General features: G+C 34.6%; 1 protein-coding gene across 1 annotated transcript; it reads left to right on the top strand.

Moving 5' to 3' along the window:
- Positions 1–4,042: 4,042 nt before the first annotated feature.
- On the top strand, positions 4,043–9,635 carry LOC137634147 (calcium-binding protein P-like). Its single transcript, XM_068366386.1, has 2 exons — positions 4,043–4,081; positions 7,646–9,635. The coding sequence occupies exons 1-2, from the start codon at positions 4,067–4,069 to the stop codon at positions 9,479–9,481; spliced, it is 1,851 nt and encodes a 616-aa protein (XP_068222487.1). The 5' UTR covers positions 4,043–4,066; the 3' UTR covers positions 9,482–9,635.
- The last annotated feature ends 5,365 nt before the right edge of the window (positions 9,636–15,000 follow it).

Below are 15,000 nucleotides of genomic sequence, written 5' to 3'. Positions count from 1 at the left end.
AGTTTAGTGATGAAGTTCCAATTGAGAAATGGAGTTAGAAAAAGAGACCCACCTCTTTTTAATTATTCACAGCATGCCTAGAAATTTTTAAGAATTTAGATTGGGAATATGTAGTAATTAACATTAATAGGGAATACCTTAACAAATTAAGATTTGATGATGACTTGGTTCTATTCATTGAATCATGGAATGAATTGCATAAGATGATAGAAGATTTGAATAGAGAAAGCAGAAATATAAGACTGAAAATGAATATGAGCAAAACTTCTTATAGTTAATATGGAAAATATTTATCTTAATGTATTAATGTGTATATAATATATATATATATATATATATATATATATATATATATATATATATATATATATATATATATATATATATATGTATATATATATATATATCTATATTCATATAGATAAATGTGTATATATATATTATATATATATACACATATATTTATCTATATTCATATATATATATTTATATATATATATATGTATATATATATATATATATATATATATATATATATTTATCTATTTATTGAATGATAATTCTTATAAAGAATGAGTTGCTAAATTTATGCAGTCCAATATCTTTTAATCTTTTCTGAAGTCAAAATTAGAGAAATTTTTGGCAAAAAAAAAGGGGGGGGTTATATTCTTTATTCATTATTTCTCATGAATAGTTCAAATTTGGGAAAAAATCCTCCACCCAACGCAAGAGCCAACATCTCGCATATTTATACGCTAAGTCGCTTAAAAACGAACGAACAAACAGTTCTGCCATATTATTCCCTTCTCGGGCTTCGATAAGAAAAAATCAAATTTCTCCAAGACCGAAGAGGAACCGGGTTTGGTTGACTACGTCTGCTTTGCGGCGCCTCGTCCGGGCTTCGGACTCCTGCCACGGTTGTCATCTTGCTGTCATCTCATCATACTCTCCGTCCTTCGTGTTGATATGATATATCTCTTTCAGAACCTTATCTGACTCACGGGTTGCCTTAGTGCAAGAGCTCTTGCCTTGCTATAGTTATAGCAAGGCGATCTAAAACCAACCAACCAGCTATGATGTGTCGTACAATAATAGTGGTATTTTCAAATTAATTTCAGAAGCAAAACTTTTAAAAGCTATCTAACCGTTATAAGGATGTTTTTGATTTTATTGTTATAAACTGAATTAATATTTATCTTTTTATTCATTTATTACAAATAATATCGGAATCAATGAACCCAGCCACTGAGGGGGGCAAGCCAGCCTCAACTTGGTGCCGGTCCCAAGCCCGGGTAAATGGGGAGGGTAAATGGGGAGGGTTGGCGGCAAGATAGGCATCCGGCCATGAAAAAATTAGCCAAAACCAATATGGCCAGTGGAGATTGTGAACATCGACCCCACATAAAAGTGGAAAAAGATGCAGACAAAGAAGAAGAAGAATATCGGAATCAATGACCTTAAATGTCAGGAAGCCAGATAACTCATAACCAATCAATCAATCATGCGAAGACTGGTCCGGAAAGAATCCTGAGCTGAAGTCTAAGGGGGGCTGGCTGCCGCACTTCAATTCACGTTAAATCCGCCACCTCTTTGGTCCTGGAAACATTTTCTTTTCTTCTAAGGAGATAATCCCCAATACAAGAGTAATTTCGTTGCTCCTGGGTCATTTCTGGGAAGCAACGTCCTTGCGGAAGAGGACCCACAAAAATAAGGGGACAATACACCGGAAAGTCTCCGAATAAAAACTAATTGGCTGAGCCCAGATCGTTCGCCCTCCAAATGCCCTAATTCATCAAGCAGAAAACCGACGTCATAGTGTGTGTGTATATATATATATATATACATATATATATATATATATATATATATATATATATATATATATATATATATATAAATATATATACATATATATATATTTATATTATATATATATATATATATATATATATATATATATATATATATATATATATAATTTAGTGCAGACAAGCATGTCTTTTCAGATTAATATAAATCACATCTCTCTCTCTCTCTCTCTCTCTCTCTCTCTCTCTCTCTCTCTCTCTCTCTCGTGCTTATTATATGACATTTTGTGAGCCCTATTGTTATCCCAGAAAACAGCTGATTTATTTCTTTATCGGATCGTCATTGTAAATAATAAGTTCTCTCAATGCAACCGCATGCATCACATTCAAACAAAAGAACAAAACGATTTTACATGCTAGTTGAAATAAATAAAAAAAGAAAAATGGACGCAAGACATTTAAATACACTATTTCTTCCGCGTGTTTTTCCGTGGCCAATTACCGACTGTGGTGAAACACGTCTACGCCTACTATAGCTGGAAGGACACGAGCCTGGCATGGCCCCTAGGGCACCAAATACCAGTTATTTTGACTGGGAAAAAAAAAATTATTTTGACTGGAAAAAAAGTTATTATGACTGAAAAAAAAAAAAAAAAAAAAAAAAAAAAAAAAAAAAAAAAAAAAAAAAAAAAAAAAAAAACACTTTTTATGACACTTCTGCAAGCATCCGTTACCAAGTTCATTTATTCTAATTGCATGTTTGTTTGCACTGATATCCAGATGAGCGACATGTTTCATAAACAAAACCTTTTAGTAACGAGATATAGGAAACCAGAAACTAGATGTGTCCCAAACTCTTCTCCCTAATCTACTTGGTAAAACTATCTGGTTTCTCTTCTTCTTGTTTTGTTAATGCTTATCAAGGAAATATTTATTTTAATGTTGTTACTGTTCTGAAAATATGCTATTTTTCCTTGTTTTCTTTCCTCTCTGGACTATTTTCCCTGTTGGGGCCCCAGAGCTTATAACATCCTGCTTTCCAACTAGGGATATAGCTTAGCAAGTAATAATAATAATAATAATAATAATAATAATAATAATAATAATAATAATAATAATAATAACGTTCCAGAAAAAACTCAGACTATAAGTTCCATGGGAATACTTTTGTAAAATTTTAGGGATTACTTCGTTTTTGAAAGTAGCCAATATATACCAGAGGAACAGTTGCTTTGTTCGGTTGGGATTTTTGTGGTGATGAGAGAGAGAGAGAGAGAGAGAGAGAGAGAGAGAGAGAGAGAGAGAGAGAGAGAGAGAGAGAGAGAGAGAGAGAGAGAGAGAGGTTTGCTGATTTGAAAATGTTCATATAAAAACGAAAGAAGAGAAACCTGAACATCAAACAAAGTGGGAGATGTCATGACAAATTTCCTATTTTATCACTCTTGGTTAGCGCCATAGCATGTGTACCATAGTCTTGCACTGTCTTGAGTTAGGGTACTCTTGCTTGAGGGTACACTCAAGCACACTATTCTATTCATTATTCATTATTTGATTTCCTTACTGGGCTATTTTCCCTGTTGGAGCATTGAACTTATAGTATCCTGCTTTTCCAAATAGTAGCTTGGCTAATAATAATAATAATAATAATAATAATAATAATAATAATAATTGTTAAAGAATATTAAAGTGAGAAAAAACTTATATTAGGCAGCTTAATTAGTCATGATTTCATTCTAATTTCAACTATTCTATTTATTATTCCTTATTTCCTTTCCTTACTGGGCTATTTTCCCTGTTGGAGCATTGAACTTATAGTATCCTGCTTTTCCAAATAGTAGCTTGGCTAATAATAATAATAATAATAATAATAATAATAATAATAATAATAATAATAATAATAATAATAATAATAATAATAATTGTTAAAGAATATTAAAGTGAGAAAAAGCTTATATCATGCAGCTTAATTAGTCATGATTCCACTCTAATTTCTCCCCCACAGAACGAACGACCTTCCCTCTTATACGCGACCTTCCATCACATAATTGACGGACAAGGACCGCCGAAGGAGGTCTAGGGGCGGATGCAGGACTCGCGGGAGGGACATCCAGCGCGGCGTTCGCCCTTCTGAGTCTCCTGGAATAAGGGGAAGGGGTGTGGTCCGTCTCCAGGGTCACTTCAACAATGTATAAAAGCTGAAATCACGTTCAAGATCGTTGCATTTTCCTTCTCACAGCGTCACAAGTACAAGCTCGAGAATGGGATACAAACTCGTGAGTGTTAAATCTATTTTTTTTTCTACTTGGAGCAAGAGCCCGTGTAGGTGTAAGCCCGGCTTGAGCCCCAAAACATCGACTAGGATATTGTTTTAGTGTCCCGGTGTTGCAGTTCTTGTGAGATTCGAAACAAAAGTTTAAAGTTAATTGATTTTCTTAATTGTCTTATTTATTGATTGAACTGGATAAATATATGCCAAATTTGTTTTGTTCGAGTGAGCTGGCTTGTGATTTTATTTTCTAAGGCATGACAATTTAATGAGCAGTGTCTACTTTGGCAAATATCTCAACAAAGTGACTATGAATAATAATAATAATAATAATAATAATAATAATAATAATAATAATAATAATAATAATAACAACAACAACAACAACGACAATAATAATAATAATAATAATAATAATAATAATAATAATGATAATAATAATAATAATAATAATAATAAAATAGCAATAATTATTTTCAAAACCATAAGAAAAAAATAATGATTTTCAAAACGATATTTCACTAAGAAAATCTTATTACGCAATTCAGATTTGTTTTCTACAATATAATTTGCATTAAGTCATATCGTAAACATATTGAACTGATTTCATGAATTACCATAATCTAGAAACGCCAGTAAGAAAATATATTTGCTTCGATAACGTTACTTCAAATCTCACTAAAACCATGGCATTAAGTTTCTTGACTTCCGGCATTAGCATTGACTTGGCTACTTCTCTCTCTCTCTCTCTCTCTCTCTCTCTCTCTCTCTCTCTCTCTCTCTCTCTCTCTCTCTCTCTCTCTCTCTGTACATCCTACTGTCCCAACTAGAAAAATACGGTATCTCATTATACCAAATACAATAGTAATAACCTTAACATTTCGACATAGTTGAAAAGGCTGACATAAGTCTTTTTATAGTTATATGTGATTATCTGTTTGAATGTTATTAATGTTTTTTTTTTTTAAATATTTTATTTTAATTTTTCATTACTTCTTATATTGTTTATTTATTTCCTTGTTTCAGTTCCTCACCAGGCTATTTTACCCTATTGTAGCATCTTGCTTTTCCAACAAGGGTTGCAGCTTAGATAATAATAATAATAATAATAACAATAATAATAATAATAATAATAATAATAATAATAATAGAATGATCAAAGCCATCTATTTAATTTTCGTTACAAAAGGCTGGTCGTCGTACTACACAACTATATACAAACGTTTTACTCTCCCTGTTTCAAAATGAGAGTTAGAGCATGGAAATGTATCCTCTGATGTTAAAAGAATACTGAAATGTATCATCTTATGATAAAAAGAATACTGGAAGTGTATCCTCTAATGTTTAGAGAATACTTAAATGTATCATATGTTAAAAAGAATACTGGAAGTGTATCTTCTAATGTTTAAAGAATACTGGAAGTGTATCTTCTAATGTTTAAAGAATACTGGAAGTGTATCCTCTAATGTTAAACGAGTACTGGAAGTGTATCCTTCAATATCAAAAGAATACTGGAAATGTATCCTCTAATGTTAAAAGAATACTGGAAATGTATCCTCTAATTAAAAAATACAGGAAATGTATTGTTTAATGTTAAAAGAATACCGGAAGTGCATCCTCTAATGTTAAAAGAATATTGGAAATGTATCCTTTAATGATAAAAGACTACTAGAAGTGTATCCTCTAATGTTTAAAGAATACTGGAAGTGTATCTTTTAATATCAAAAGAATACTGGAAATGTATCTTCTCATGTTAAAAGAATACTGAAATGTATTCTTTAATATCAAAAGAATACTGGAAATGCATCCACTGTTAAAAGAATACTGAAAATGTATCCTTTAATGTTAGAAGAATACTGGAAGCGTATCCTCTAATGTTTAAAGAATACTGGAAGTGTATCCTTTAATATCAAGAGAATACTGGAAATGTATCTTCTAATGTTAAAGGAATACTGAAATGTATTCTTTACCAAAAGAATACTGGAAATGCATCCACTGTTAAAAGAATACTGGAAATGTATCCTTTAATGTTAAAAGAACACTGGAAGCGTATCTTCTAATGTTTAAGGAATACTGGAAATGTATCCTCTTAATGCTAAAAGAATACCGAAAACACAGTCGATACTTAAAAAAATACTACTTAGACTTCAATCTTCAAAATCACTTAAACGTTTTCATTTTCCCGAGGTAGATGAAGTTGCCAGAAGAAAAAAAAAATTGTCCTTTACATTGCCTCTTCAAAAGGCTTAGGCTAAAGGTGCCGAGACAAAATCTCACCCTGAGAAAAGCATTTGCAGATTTCCGCGTTATTATTATTATTATTATTATTATTATTATTATTATTATTATTATTATTATTATTATTATTATTATTACTTGCTAAGCTACAACCCTAGATGGAAAAGCCGGATGCTATAAGCCCAGGGGCTCCAACAGGGAAAATAGCCAAGCGAGGAAAAAGAAATAAGGAAAAATTAAATATTTTGAACAGTAACATTAAAATAAATATCTCCTTTATAAACTATAAAAACTTTAACAAAACCAGAGGATGAGAAATAAGATAGAATAGTGTGCCTGAGTGTACCCTCAAGCAAGATAACTCTAACCCAAGACAGTGGAAGACCATGGTACAGAGGCTATGGCACTACCAAAGACTAGAGAACAAAGGTTTGATTTTGGAGTGTCCTCCTAGAAGAGCTGCTGACCATAGCCATAGATTCTCTTCTACCCTTACCTAGAGGAATGTGGCCACTGAATAATGATGACACAATCATTAGAATTCTATTGGGGAGTCTGTAGATTAAGGGAATTTGTAAGGATAGGCAATTTTTCTCACTCAATATTCTTAGAATTAATGATATTAAAACATTCACCTAGTTTTCCAAGGTGAAACACGAAAGACCATATGCTAAAATAATCGTTCCTTTAGAAGGATTTAAGAAGTCTACTCTCTGACCTTAAAAATATAAGGGTATAATTCTTCCATAGCTAAAATTAACAGTTGGTAATACAAATCACGAAAGATTTTGGGCCATGTAGAGAAAAACCTGATTACCTATTGAAAGCCTTAAAATGGCTGTTCTGCTAAAGTGGTGGAAATTTTGTAAAAACTTCTGTTGGTGACCAGGAAAGTTTAACAATGTTCAGCTCACAATTCGAAATGAGTTAAGGAAATAACTGATTCAATTTGCTTATGTGAGAAATCTAGCCTGTGAGTCTAATAATGAGATTTTCAATGGCTAGATGTGTTTAGAAGTAGAAATAAAAATGCATTAACATTGCAGATTAGTTATAATGTTACAAGGCTACAGTATCGAAATAAGAGAACCTTGGTTTTTATAGTGGTATTGCTTTACACTAAATTATGTTTGCAAATATATGTCATAACACGTGTCTTTCCATATCTTGTGCAGACTTGTAATTCTGATAGGATAGCTTGTCCTTAAAACAATTTCCAAAAGACAGTTTGCAAGCTTAAGCAAAACTTATGAAATGATCTGTTAAGTATCAATGCAAATCTTATGTTTGGTTGTTAGAAAAACCTGAATGCATTCCTTTTACTCTCTTACAGGTGTTACTGGCGTGTCTAGTGGCGCTTTCATGGGCCCAGGACGCAACTGAAGCACCACTTAATGATTTGGAGACTACTCCAAGCACCAACACCTCAACGACCACTGTTGTCCCTATTCTGAGACAAATCAACAAAGTAAATGATGATGGTACCTACACCTACGGTTTCGAAGCAGCTGATGGCACCTTCAAGATTGAAACCCGGGATGATAACGGGAATGTAAAGGGCAAATATGGCTTCATCGATGAGTTTGGCGAGTTGAAAATTGTAGAATACAGTGCTGGTAATGGCACCGGCTTTGAGGCAGACTCAAATCTCTTACCACAGTCAGTGACTCCTCTCCCCGTTCCAGCAGTCCCCCAAGAACTTACTGGACTTCCTAGCCTTCCTCCAAGGCCACGTTTCCCTCAAAGACCACCCAGCCAGTTTGGCCATCCTCAGTTCCCTCAACAACAATTTGCCTCATCTGAACCCGAACCCCAATTTTCTTCTAGACCTCGACCATTTGGACGCCCTCAGTTCCAGAATTCTCCTCGACCTCAGCCACAGCCTCAGCTCATTTCACGACCAGAAACTGAGACACCACCGAGGTTCAACACTCGTCGTCCTCGTCCTCAGCCACAGTTACCTCGCCCTGCTACTCCTAGCCCCGAAGATTCTGTTCCTCGACCCTTCCCTCCACAATCCCAATTCCCTGGTAGGCAATTCCCTCAGCAACCACAGTTTCCACCGCAGTCATTCCCACAGCAACCACAATTCTCAGGTCAGCAATTCCCTCAACAGCCCCAGTTTCCTCCACAGTCATTTTCACAGCAACCACAGTTTCCTCCACAAGGATTTTCTCAACAACCACAGTTTACACAACAACAATTTCCACAACAGCCTCAATTCTTCCCTCAACAGGAAACATTTACCCATCGACCACGACGACCAATAAATATTGCTTTGGATGGTTTTTCTGAAGACAGAAACCAGGATGGTTTTGTAGATGGTTCACCAGAGGAAGCTGCTAAAGGGAACCCTGTCAATCCTATTGTACCTCCCGGAACACCTCTCTTGCCAGCAGGCACTTCTCCTCTTCCAAGGCCTCCTCAGCAGGGTCGACCATTCCAACCACAACCTCAGTCACCATTTGCACCACGTCAACCTCAGTCACCACAGCAACCACCACCTCAATCACCATTTGCACCCCAACAACCTCAGTCACCATTTTCATCACAGCAACCTCAGTCACTATTTATATCACAGCAACCTCAGTCCCAATTTACACCACAGCAGACTCAGAATCCCTTCTTCTCTAACCAGATTCCCCAAGGTTTTAATAGATTTGCCAATCCTCAACCCCAGGGTTTCCCTGGTCAGTCCCAGTTGCCTCAGCTGACTCCTCAGCAGATCCAGCAAATCCAGCTAATTCGTCAACAACAGCTGCTTGCTGCCCAGCAGGGACAGTTCCCTCAGCAACAGTTCCCCCAGGGACAGTTCTCTCAGGGACAATTCCCTCAGGGACAGTTCCCCCAGCAACAATTCCCCCAGCAACAATTCCCCCAGGGACAGTTTGCCCAACAACAGTTTCCTCTTCAGCAGTTTGGTCAACAGCCACTCCAACCACAACAGTTCTCAGATCCAAGATTTGCTGCCCAACAATTCGAAGGGCAACAGCTCCCCTCCCTGTTTGGCGGTCAGCCAACAGCACCCCGACAGTTCACACCTCGTCTCCCACCTCGGCAGCCAGTAACTGGATTTAGGTCCAGACCTGCAACCCCACCAAGAACTCTGCCTGCTAAAACGACACCTGTGCAGACCAAAAAACCTGAAACTAGTGACGTTGAGCCATGAGAGATGATACTTGTGACACCTTCCTAGCTATTTATGTGCATGACTTTCGCTCAGCAATGGTTCTTTTAGAAATCTTTGGTAGCTCATTTTAGGTGTCTTCATGTATATAGACTGTGATACTGATAACTGATAATGTAAATAAAATTATCTTCCACTTGTTCTTTGATTAAACCTTCAAATGTAATCAGAAGAAAATAGCAGGCAATGAAAGTCCAATAAAATGACCTGTAGCATATCTTTAGCATTACTCGTTGCAAATCAATTGTTGCTTTTCAAGCACGCGATTAGTGGTAAGTGAAAGAGCAGTTTTATTATTACTACTATGTCAAATGCATTTGGTTAATGAGCAAAAGCTTGAAAACAGTTCTTTCCTACTGAACAATGAACTTAAAAACAAAAATATTACTTGATCTATATTACCAATCAAAATATTTAAAAAAAAATTATCTTTAAAGATTTATGTAATAACACAATTGTGAATTCTCGGATGCTGGCATAAGATCTTAACATTATTATCAGAGCGATCTGTTTTGCTGATATACATTTCCTTCATAAATCCATACGTCAAGGCCTAACATAATAAGCCTACTCCCTTCATATATAAGGGTAGTAAAAACTAACTAGCTATCATAACAAGTCGTGTAAACCAAACCAAATGGTTCTCATTTACGATCTCCATAGCGAGGATAAATAATAATAAAAGCCAAGGAACAAAATACTGTGAAACACCTCAATAGTTCTGAAAGACGAATAAATTTTGCTTCAACTAGGGTACAACGCAGAAGAACTACTCCGTGTCGCCAGTCACAAATACATGTTTAATACAAGGCATCATTTCAAATGGTAAATTCCACACAACTTAATGAAACAACCCCCAAATAATTTCGGCTGTACACAAATGTTTGACACAATACTGCGGAGTAGCCCAGAGAATTTACATTAGTTAGTCAGGCTGTAGAGGAATTTGTCTCTAGCAATCTTAATAATGTCAAATGACTGGCTGAAAACAGTGAAGTTAACACCTTGAAGAAACTCTCTCTCTCTCTCTCTCTCTCTCTCTCTCTCTATATATATATATATATATATATATAGAGAGAGAGAGAGAGAGAGAGAGAGAGAGAGAGAGAGTTTCTTCAAGGTGCTAACTTTACTGTTAACACCTGAGATGATGAATGGAGAAGTAATGATTTAAAAGCTCAAGACAGAGACGACTGGCGAAATCTAACCGAGGCCCTTTGCGTCAATAGGCGCAAGAGATGATGATGATGATGATTATATATATATACATATATATATATATATATATATACAGAGAGAGAGAGAGAGAGAGAGAGAGAGAGAGATAGAGAGAGAGACAATAACGTCACTTGCCTATATCAAACCAACGCCCTTTTTAACTAGAAGCGAAACGGTGAGGTGTTTTCTTCCTCTGTTTTTTTTTTTAGTTCAAGGGTAAGTTATTATTACACGTCATTAAATGCAAATAAGCATATTTTTCGCTATCCTTGAGCCTCCCCCAACCCCCAACAAGCATAAGAGTCCGAAACTGTACAGTTGAACAAAAACGAAGTTGAAATAAATAAACTTTTTTTTTTTTTTTTTTTTTTTTTTTTTTTTTTTTTTTTTTTGTGTGAATTGAGATCTGGTAGATATTAAGTATGGAGTGCAATCATAATCCGTCGTTATCTCGCCGTTTGGTAAATAATAATAATAATAATAATAATAATAATAATAAAAAAAGAAACCCAAATATAATTTATAGCAAATTTTATCTAATTTTAGTATCGGAAAGACTAGAATTATAAGTAATATATATGATTTTCTGTAACTGGAATTTTTCACTTAGCAATATCATTCTTCGGTGTCATTATTATTATTATTATTATTATTATTATTATTATTATTATTATTATTATTATTATTATTATTATTATTAGCTAAGCTACAACCTTATAGTCAGTTTTTTTTATTGAGGCAGATTTGCACAGACTCGCAGGAGTGCCCTTTTAGCTCGGAAAAGTTACCTGCTATCTGATTAGTTAGAATTATCTTCTCTAACCAATCAGCGAGCAGGAAACTTTTCCGAGCTAAAAGGGCACCCCTGCGAATCAGTGCAAATCTGCCTCACTAAAAAGAATTGATTATAGTTGGAAAAGCAGGATGCTACGAGCAAAAGGGCTCCGACAAGGAAAAATAGCCCAGTGAAGAGAGGAAATAAGGGAAAAAAAATAAACTACAAAAGAAGTGATTACCAATTAAAATAAAATATTCCAAGAAAAACAACAATGGTTTTCATAGAATTTCTAAATCCACACTAATGATTTATTAATAAATTATTTGTGAGAAGCCTATTCAGTACTTCGTATAAGGCAGATGATCCAGTACTGTTCCTCTCGTGGGGGGGGGGGAGTTGACTGTAATGACAATGGTTGCCCTTTGATTCTTTGAAACTTTCGTAACTTCATCTCTGTCCTATAGTAAATTCTTTTAAGTGAGGTAGATTTGCACCGACTCGCAGGGGTGCCCTTTTAGCTCGGAAACGTTTACTGATCGCTGATTGGTTGGACATGATAATTCGAACCAATCAGATAGCAGGAAACTTTTCCGAGCTAAAAGGTGCAAATGCACCTCATTAAAAAAAATTGAGTATAGTCGTTGCTTATTTATCAATATTACCTCTAGATATTATGATTACACCTTTACTTCCTTTACATTCTTGCAAAATGTCTAATCCACTTTCCTCACTAAATAATATACTTCCGGTGTCGGTGACCAAGGCCGGAACCGCAAGCGATTATCATTAATCAATTCTCTTTAAGTTTGGATTTTGAACATGGGTGACCATTACCGGTGGATGAGGTTGGAATTGGGCCATTTTCTTTTATTATTTGCAACCATTCAACTGGCCAATTACCTTTGCAATGGTCTTAGTCATTTAGAATGCCAAAAGATCTTATAACTTTATCTTTCTGGGTTGTGGTGGCCTATTGGAAACGTCCCTGCCTGGCAATCTGCCGCATGGAGAGTTCCGCTCAAGTATGATAGTTTTTTGTAGTGTTTGCCATCTCACCACCCATGTGAGCAAAGGATGTGGGGGGGGGGGGAGGAAGGAAGCCTATAGGTCTACCTGCCATTGACAGGGCCTCCCTGGTCCTAGCTTGGTTGCAGAGGGGGCTTGGGCACTAATCATATATATATATATGGTCAGTCTGTAGGGAATTCCTCCGCTAGCTATAGGGCATTGCCACTGTCCCGTGCCTCTGCCATTCATGAGCAGCCTTTAAACCTTAAAACATTTAAAGAAAGAGAGTAGGTAGAATTCCCACCTGGCCGTGACTGGCCATAATTCTTCAGGGTCTGATAAAGGGAGCAATCAAGTTGTTATAAATAATAACTTATCATTTACGGGGCGATACAAATCATGTTGCACAATGTCGTCTTGACAGCAAAAGTTCGATTAGAAATTTTCAAAAGAGAAAGCATTTGACGTCTCATTTGGATTACTCGTTAAAGCTCCGTTTAAAATACACACAAACACATACACAGACATACATGAATGTACATAATATATATTACTCAGGATTATATATATGTATATATATATATATATATATATTTATATATACTGTATATATATATACAGTATATATATATACATATATATGTATATGTTTATGTATATATATATACAGTATATATATACATATATATATGTATATGTATATGTTTATGTATATATATATATATATATATATATATATATATATATATACAGACATACATACATATACATAATATATATTCACACATGATTATATATATATATATATATATATATATATATATATATTATGTCATCATCATCAACCGTTGCTAGTCCACTGCAGAATAAAGGCACCAGACATGTCCTTCAACACGAGTCTGCTTATGGTCTTTCTATGCCAGTCTATACCCGCAAATTTTCTAAGCCCTTCCATCCATCGTCTTCTCTTCTTTCCCATGCTTCGTTTGCAATCTCTAGGTACCCACTTAGTTATTCTTCTTGCCCATCTAATATCTGTCATTTTCATTAAATATCCTGCCAATATTTATTTCTATTTCTTACATGTTAGAATTCCTTCTATTTTATATATATACATATATATATATATATATATATATATATATATATATATATATATATATATATATATGATCGCTTTTGGATGGCTGAACAGATATACGAGTCCATTCCAGCTCTCCCCATTCTGAGTTATATATATATATATATATATATATATATATATATATATATATATATATATATATATACTGTATATATATACATATATTATATATATATATATCACATATATATATGTATATATATATATATATATATATATATATATACTGTATATATATATATATATATATATATATATATATGATCGCTGATGGATGGCTAAACATATATGAGTCCATTCCAGCTCTCCCCAATTTGAGTTATTACTAAAGGGATGGAGATTTAATTAAAAAAGATAAAAATTAAAACCAATCATAAATACATTTAAATTTCATCTATCAAGTCTGTTTCTTAAAAACATTCATATCTTGAAAACAGAAAAAATTACTCAAAATCCGATAAAATGTGAAAGTTTTTTACCCAAACATAAATTTCTATGTGCCTTTAAAAACAGTACATCCATAGAATATAATAATGATTTCATGAGGGAAGTTTCAAACAGTGTCACACTCGCTGCACTTACTGACTATTTCGTGAGGTGTGCACATTAAAATCCATGAGTCAATTTTGCATGACCAATACGCAATCTTGCTATTATTGCTTCCGTACCCATTCATCTTTCTGGCATGATGATTCAAAAGGAAACAATTTGTTTTAATTTATTATTTCCCGATTCATTACTCCATATAGTCTGCAAATTTTTTTATTATAAAATGCTTTATAATTATATAAACCTTTCCGGGTAATCTAATGTCATGTTGCGGTAGATCTATTGCTAACTTTGCAGCAGCATCCGTTTTTTCATTACCAACAATCCAAACATGGGCAGGAATCCAGCATATTTCAATATACACCCCTTGAGAATATAATTTATTAAACAACAACAACAACAACAACAACTTCACCAAGAACAACAACAACAACAACAACTTCACCAACAACAACTTCAACAACAACAACAACAACAAATGCAGCCGGTTCTAGTCCACTGCAGTAAAAAGGCCTCAGACGTGTCTTGGTCATGAATTGGGTTTGGCCAGTTTTCACCTACAAGCTGGCCACTGCAGATTGGTGATGGTGAGAAACTTTGGTCTGATCGCTTACAGCAAACCATGCTAGTATGAGTGGCCCTGACTAGTACAGCTTTGCTGAGCATGGGGATACACAAACTTATCAAGTTCTTTAAATTGTAATAATAACTGGATCTTATACGCATAACCTTTTAGGCCTCTGTAGCACTTCTTAAATGTTTCTTGGCAAGTCTATGGAGATGAGGTTCTTACCCCTGCGTTCT

Source organism: Palaemon carinicauda, chromosome 44 (genome assembly GCF_036898095.1).
Source record: "Palaemon carinicauda isolate YSFRI2023 chromosome 44, ASM3689809v2, whole genome shotgun sequence".
Taxonomy (NCBI): Eukaryota; Metazoa; Arthropoda; class Malacostraca; order Decapoda; family Palaemonidae; genus Palaemon; species Palaemon carinicauda.
Note: the sequence above shows the minus strand (reverse complement) of the source record. Positions and strands in the feature narration are given on the sequence as shown.